The 7816-nt window shown below is 34.5% G+C and overlaps 1 protein-coding gene across 1 annotated transcript; it reads left to right on the top strand.

Moving 5' to 3' along the window:
• The first annotated feature begins 2864 nt into the window (after positions 1 to 2864).
• Positions 2865 to 5234, top strand: LOC141688945 (putative glycerol-3-phosphate acyltransferase 2). Its single transcript, XM_074493093.1, has 2 exons — positions 2865 to 3691; positions 4014 to 5234. Exons 1-2 carry the CDS (start codon positions 2972 to 2974, stop codon positions 4902 to 4904), a joined length of 1611 nt encoding a protein of 536 aa, XP_074349194.1. The 5' UTR covers positions 2865 to 2971; the 3' UTR covers positions 4905 to 5234.
• The last annotated feature ends 2582 nt before the right edge of the window (positions 5235 to 7816 follow it).

Genomic DNA, 7816 nt, shown 5'->3' with positions numbered 1-7816 from the left:
CAAGGTAGACGCGCCTTATATAAAGGACGCGCCCTCCAAGGATGAACACCTTTTTTGAGCAAAACGCCCCTCATAAAGAGGACGTGCCCTTTAATGATGTTAATTATTTGAGGAAGACGTTGGCACTATAAAGGGCGCGCTTTTTGAAAATAGATGATTGTAGAAGATCATAATTTTTTTGACTTTGGTTTGAATAAATGACTATTGATGGAAAAGACGAGAGCGGTGGTTTAGAGTTATGATTTGGCAAAAAGTAAGAAATCAAATATGGAGTGGTATTGTGTCATCGGTGGAAGGATCACTCTCACCAACAAGGCACGTCCTCCTTGCATCAAAGATTATGTTTTTTTTAAAGATCAGAGAGCTAGTCTTTTAATATGGTCGCATTTTTCTTAGAGCACACCCTCATATGATGACCTTTTCGGTTGAAGGCGTGCCCATGAGAAACCAATATTCGGATGAAAAAGTTAGAGAAAACTCTCAAATCTTTGTTAATAGATTATGCTTTTTCAAGGTATGTGAGGTGCACACTTTTGTACGATTTCTCTTGTTTCTTACGCCGAGTTAGCTCATGTAAGCTTAGAGAAGTGATGCATAAGTGGAAATCTCTCTAGACTAACCTATGTTATAGCCATAAAGAAAAGAAGTGGTAGAGAGTGACAGATGTTACGGTGTGGGGTGTGAAGTTGTTGTATAGATTTATGATACGCGCATTTATCCAGGGCGCGCCCTATCATGTTCAAAGAAGAAATAGAGCAGGATGAAGAAAGAGGAATGAATAAGTTCGTAAGGGCATACCCTCAAATTGGTAGACACTCATACAAATTTTTCAAGTTTTCCAAGCAAGTTAAAAATTCCAATCCCATTTTCAATAGCATATGGAATTTGGGGGGTAGTTGTTATGCTCAAAATTTGGTATAAACCTTGTTCGGGTCAAAATCGGGTCAATTGCTCAGAATTGGGATATTGGTGCCTAAAATTAAGGAAAATATAAGGCATCTGTTTTATCACAAAGGAAGAAGGCGCGCCCTACAGATATGGGGAGGCGCGCCCTTATGCATACGAGAAGAGTAATGCTGACGCCTTACATAATCAAGGTGCGCCCTCATTTGTGAAGGAGGCTCGCCCTATTGATATATGAATAAAGAAATTCAACTGATTCTTAGAGCTATCCCCTAAGGTATTAGGGCGCGCCCTAAGTGAGAAAGATAGCTTGGATGGGACTTCAACATGGTTACTTTGACGAGTTCTTTGGATGATTCAAGGAAGAGGCAGATTATTATTACTAACCTATCTGATGCAGGTACTCTACCGAAGAACTCCTTTCTGTAGCACATCTACAGGAAGGCGGTATCCGTGGTCAGAGACCTCCAGGGGTATGCCTGGACGGAAGGCCTCCTCCTGTAGTTAATGAGTGTCCTCATTGGGGATGTGGGGTAAATTCTGGTGTGTGCTTTGGGAGCTCTGTCTCTGTAGTCAACGGTTGTCCTCGTGGGGAGACTTCGGAGTATCCTACACTTTGCACCCAAAAGCTTGGGATCACTTATCCTGCAATCTGGTAAGGGCTCTTTATCCGGGGGACAAGAATGCGTTCAACATTTGGGGTGAACCACGGCTATACCTACGTCCACGGACTAGAGAAACAGCTGGTAGCGGAGGGTTATCCTTGGCCAGGGAGATGCCTTATCCGTGAAGTCTCGATACCGTGGACGAGCCTTGGGCCTTTGTGGTTGGGCCTCATCGGCGGACATTCCTAAAACTAGTAGAGGACAAGAAATCTAAGCCCGTTAGGTTTCTTGTTCCCCAAGAACTACGTTGGCTTGATTCCCTATAAATAAGGATACGTAGGCAAATTGCAAGGGGCAGAAGCGAGAGCTCAAAGGAGCCACCACTAACCCTAAGAAATCTCAGCCACCTATAATCACCACCACCAAACACTGTTCATACTTCCCGATGAACACTATTCATGTTTTCCGACAAATACTGTTCACCTTTTTCGACAAAGAACCACCGTCATATATCTTGATTCCGGCTACGAACTTCAAAATTTATTATTACCAAATTCCACCGTCAACATATCTCATCCTTCTTATTTGATTCATCATCTCTGTGAGATTATCAAGATAGTAGATTGAAGAAGACATAGTTTGTAACAATGGATTAATTCCAATCTTCTTTTTCAACAAGTCCCGGGTAATTAAAAAAAATAAAAACAAAGTGCAGTATATTCCCGTGACTTGATAGTTTTGTTCCTTTTGTGAATTCAATACACAACTGACATTTTTTTCTGAGAAACTGAAATTTAACTTGACACCTTCACGCGTACACGTCGCTCATTTCACAATATTTCGTTTATACATATTATCTAATTAAATTCAACACTCATGTCTCGTCTCGATCAATTTATTTTGTAGATTTATGGTGTGGAAACCAGATGAAATGAGCATATGACCACGCAATGTAGGTCATAGTCATTTAAGTATAGCAAGACAAGTCTATATAAATTAATTAATAGAATATCGAATAAGTTTCAAATAAAATTTGGTTGACATGTTCCAGCAAATCTCGTGCAATTTCCAGCTACCTCGCATTGTTGTTGATTGACTAATTTTGCCAAACCAAGTCCCACGTTCGTCATTCGGAAACGGGTAGTGCCATGTATTGAAAAAGGATTCAAAAATATTTATGAATGATATGATATGTGATAATTTTTTTTGAATTCATTTTAATATAGTTCATATTATTTTTATTCGTAGAATTTATATTAATGTACCGTAGATAATAAATAATAAATAGCAAGATAACAATTCAACATCTTCAAACATATTTGAGAATGCTTTGGTAACTCTGACATTTCTTATTCAGGAACACCAATGACTTATCTTCATCAATACTAATATATAAACCAGACCATTGACAACTTTTTCTGTATCAAACACATTCTCCTTACATCATTTCTTCCAAATCAGAAATGGTGTTTTCTAAGCCCCCTTCGTTCCCTAAGCTTGTCCTCTTTCTATGTCGCCTCCTTCGAAAACATTATCGAGACCAAAAGGGCTTGCAGAGAAGCTTAAGTAATGCTCATTCTGTTGCACCTGAACACAAACTACAAAACCAAACATCTTTGTCTCAAAGAGTCAAGTCATCCAAAAACACTACTATGATTTTTAATGTCGAAGGAACTTTGTTGAAATCTTCGTCCCTTTTTCCGTACTTCATGCTAGTTGCTTTCGAAGCAGGCAGTCTTATAAGAGCTTTTGTTTTACTAGCTCTATACCCTCTTCTTTGTTTTCTTAATCATGAACAGTCCTTAAAAGTTATGGTTATGGTATCGTTTTTCGGTCTCAAGAAAAAGAGTTTTCGAGTAGGAAGTTCTGTTCTACCAAAGTATTTCTTAGAGGATGTTGGTGCTGAGGTTTTTGAGGTGTTGAAAAGAGCCAAAGTAAACTATGCAGTCACTGATATGCCTCAGATAATGGTCGAAAGTTTCTTAAGTGATTACTTGGAGATTGATTTTGTTACTGGAAGAGATTTAAAAACGGTTTGTGGTTATTATGTGGGGCTAATGCAAGAAAACAAGAACACAACGAGTTTGGAAGATAAATACGAAGATGCAAATATTTTCCAAAATGTTATCGGGCTTAAAAATATTGATGTATCAGTTCAACATCCATTGTTCTCACATTGCAAGGTACGTACGGTGATACAATTGATATTTTATGTTATATATATATATATATATATATATATACCCTCTTACATTAACATATAACATAAGATTTTGTCAGAGGGCTACTCCTAACACCTTAAAGTCATAAAAGAGTTAGTAACTGGATGTTATATTACTATAATGAATGCAAATCATATTAAGTTTTCTCAAAGACTTGTTTTGAATATGTTATAAGTAACTTAAAAGTTGAAAAATGTAGATCTCAAACAGGGTACGTTAGGCCTACCACTCTAGCTCTATGACATTTTTATGCGAGTACTGACAATGATTAAACATTTCACAGGAGGCTGTGATGGTGAGTGAAGTTGAGAAGCTTAAATGGACTATACTTGCCAAGGAAAGATATCCAAAACCTTTAATCTTCCATGATGGTAGATTAGCTTTCAGGCCATCCCCACTTGCCATGCTTGCGATGTTCATCTGGTTTCCTTTTGGGTCAATTCTTTCCATAATTCGAATATGTATTGCCTTATCTTTACCGTACAATATCTCCACTCCTCTGTTAGCTTACTCGGGAATGAAACTTGAGCTTTCAAGACCAAACAGCCACTTGGTGTCGGGTAATACCGAGTCAAAAACCAAAGGTTCACTATACGTATGTAACCACAGGACGTTATTGGACCCTTTATTTCTTTCGTTTGGACTCGTGAAGCCTCTGGCCGCAGTCACGTACAGTCTAAGCAGAATGTCAGAATTTCTTTCACCGATCAGAACGGTGCCATTAACGAGAAACAGAGAAAAAGACAGAGAAATGATGGATAAATTATTGAACCAAGGAGATTTGGTTGTTTGTCCCGAAGGAACCACCTGCAGGGAACCTTATTTGCTAAGGCTAAGTCCATTATTTACGGAACTGAGTGATGACATTGTACCTGTTGGCATAAACACAAATGTGAGCATGTTTCATGGAACTACTGCTAGTGGATTGAAGTGTTTAGATCCTATTTTCTTCCTTATGAATCCAACACCCAGCTACACAGTTCAAATTCTTGATAAAATTTGTGGCGTGTCTTCGTGCAACGATAATCAAAGCTCGAGGTTCGACGTTGCGAATAGAGTGCAATGTGAGCTTGGTGAAGCCCTGGGGTTTGAATGCACAATGCTTACAAGGAAGGACAAGTACATGATCTTGGCAGGCAATGAAGGAGTGGTCTCTACAGAAAAGAAACAATAATAATTTGCATGTACTGACATGATAAATTTATTCAACATGTATATTGATATTTTACTAGCTAGTAAGTAGTAACCGTTTCAATTGTGAGGATTATTTTTAGTCAATGTGTTATGTCATTTTTGTTTTTAACGTACACACAGGTGTACCTCTTCTTCCTTGTCAACGACAGCTGATCAAAGAAGTCGAGGGAATACCACTATGTCTAGAAGTGTTATCAAGTAAAACCAGTGAGATAAAAATGCAGGAGTCAATGGTTATATCGATCCACTTTCATCCTTACTCATTTTCATCAGCCATTTGTATTAAACACATTTTCTACTTTTCATCAAATCAAGCCTGTGTTTGCACCAAGACGATGATTGCAAATTATGGTATAAATAAGAATTTTTCAATGTGACTAAGCGCCCTATCTCATAATTTTAATTTATTTTAATTAATTCATAAATATTAATAATATGGATATACAAAAATTTAATCAATCTAAATATTACTCCCTCCGTTTCAATTTATCTGTTTTATTTGATTTTTTACGTTAAATTCACCCAACTTTGACTGAAAATTTCACATAGCGGATTATAAAAAATATTTATAAAAATTATATCATTTAAAAGGATGTTTAATGTACTTTAATATGTATTTTTCAGTTTTTTAAAATAATGAAAAAATAAATTTTTATTTAGGGTCAAAGTTTAGTCAACTTGACCATCAGAATATGCTTAGCTTGTGAACATGAACACAGCCATGCCATAAATATAGTAGAAAAATGTGATATCTTCTGATCAATTAAGCCATGAAACCACCCACATGTATGTGTTCCTTCCATATGCATGGCGTAAGAGGATAATATAACAAAATTTGGCAAAGCACGTGATAGTTGAATCTGCCAAAATTCTCAAATCTTGAATACACAGCATAGATTATATTATACCTACTCATCTGGGTAGTTTGCATATAGAGGAAGAATATTGGAATGATTTTTGTGGTTAATTTATTAGTTCTATAATAAAATCTGGAGGGTTTTATAAAATACGATTTTATAATTATTTTTGTAAAAGTATGTTTTTTGTAACTTTTCTTTTGTAACAATACGATTTTCCAAATTTTGTTTGCAATAATACAATTTTGCAACTTAATCAGATCTTGAATACAACTAAAAATAATTTCATCTATCTTTTAGAAAATATATAAAAGTTGCATATTTTAAAATATTCTCAGAATATATCGGAAAAACGTAAAAAAAGCATAAAAAGTAGTAATATTTGATAGTTTCTCTAAATTTTATACATACTACTATATATATAAAAGTAATATTATCTAGAACTATTAATTCTATTTTGTTTTATTTGTGGTTTTGACTATGAAAAATATTTATAAAAAATACTAAAGAAATTAATAAGTCTGAGATGAAGTTTGTTATATGCATTTGACCATGTGCAGCTGGCTTGTTTATATTTAATATCAGAAATCTCATTGTTTTCATGCAAGAAAAAATTAGATAATTTTAAGAATCTGAAGCAGTATCTAAGTGATCAATGTGATGATAGAGTTTAAATTGTCCAAGTAATATTTAATTTCTTATCTTTGAATTGTTTGTCACCTTCTCGGTTGGATCACTGCCTTTGAGTTTTGACTAACAAGTCCCGGGTTGGGATTAAACAAATAACTAACCCATCGGAAATATATATAATTAGTGATGAAACAACCTTTACCATTACTAGCTTTATAACCCTGCACTTTATTATTATTTTAATATATAATATATAAATAATAATATAGGGGCCGTTTAAATAAAAACATCTTTATAATAAAAATTCAAAATTAGTTTAGTTCATTTTAATTAGAATAACCCAGCCCATTAAATGAGTCATAGTTACTCGCTTATTTACATACAGCATCCGTATATATCACAACACAAATTCATGCTTTATTTTTTATCACGGTCTTTATCTTCCATTACAACTTGTCAATGAAACCCACCATCTCCAATCTTTCTCCGCCATCATCTCCGATCTATCTCTATCCGTCATCATGACCTAAAACTAAACTTTCTGATTCATCTTTAATCACGTTTTATATTACAGAAATTACTAACTTGTATAATATAAAATAATGAAGATGATCGGAGTTAAATGTACATGCTACAAATATGTTGATGTGTGAAGTTGTGAACTATTGATGTGAAATAGGCGGGGGAAGATATATGAAATATAAAATTATTAAAATTACAAACAATAACCATCAATTTTCAATAGAATTCACCAAATCTGAAATTCGAACATGATATTTGAATATAAATACCAAATTTTATGAAATAAATCACCAGATCTACACTTTAATTACTAACTTATACGACGACAATCATTGATTTGTATAACACAGATCACCAACTTGTATAATTATAAAGATTATCAAATAATATATACGAGATACATACATGAGCATAGATTTTCTACATAGGCTAATGAAATCGTCAAACTTGTTTGACAGAGAAATTAGTGATTTACTACAACTAGAGGTTTATTTAATTTATTAATAAGAAAAAATGAATGAGGTGAGTGGGTGGGCTTGATCAGAAATGAAGGATGGATGTCGGGGGAAAAGAGGTGGGAAATGGGGAGAGAGATATATTAGACCACTTATTGGGGCTGTGTAAAATAGGAATGTAAATATGTTATTTATGAATGGTTTTAGTTTTTATTTTAAGGTTGGTTTCTATTTGATCATAAGCCTAATAATATAAATATTTGTTATTGGTGGATTCGAACCTTTGAGCTTTAGTATTATATAAATAATAATATAAATATTTGCTGTTAGCGGGGTTCGAACCTGAAAGTTTTAGTAATATATATTGTTTTAGTATTTGAATCTAACAGTGCTGATCACTTGATTAAAAAGATATGACGGTTATAAAT

This window comes from Apium graveolens, chromosome 10, assembly GCF_009905375.1.
Source record: "Apium graveolens cultivar Ventura chromosome 10, ASM990537v1, whole genome shotgun sequence".
Taxonomy (NCBI): domain Eukaryota; kingdom Viridiplantae; phylum Streptophyta; class Magnoliopsida; order Apiales; family Apiaceae; genus Apium; species Apium graveolens.
Note: the sequence above shows the minus strand (reverse complement) of the source record. Positions and strands in the feature narration are given on the sequence as shown.

Coding starts and splice junctions, on each gene's coding strand:
- LOC141688945 (XM_074493093.1), top strand. CDS start 2,972: ATGGTGTTTTCTAAGCCCCCTTCGTTCCCTAAGCTTGTCCTCTTTCTA. Junction 3,692..4,013: donor CATTGTTCTCACATTGCAAG/GTACGTACGGTG, acceptor AACATTTCACAG/GAGGCTGTGATGGTGAGTGA.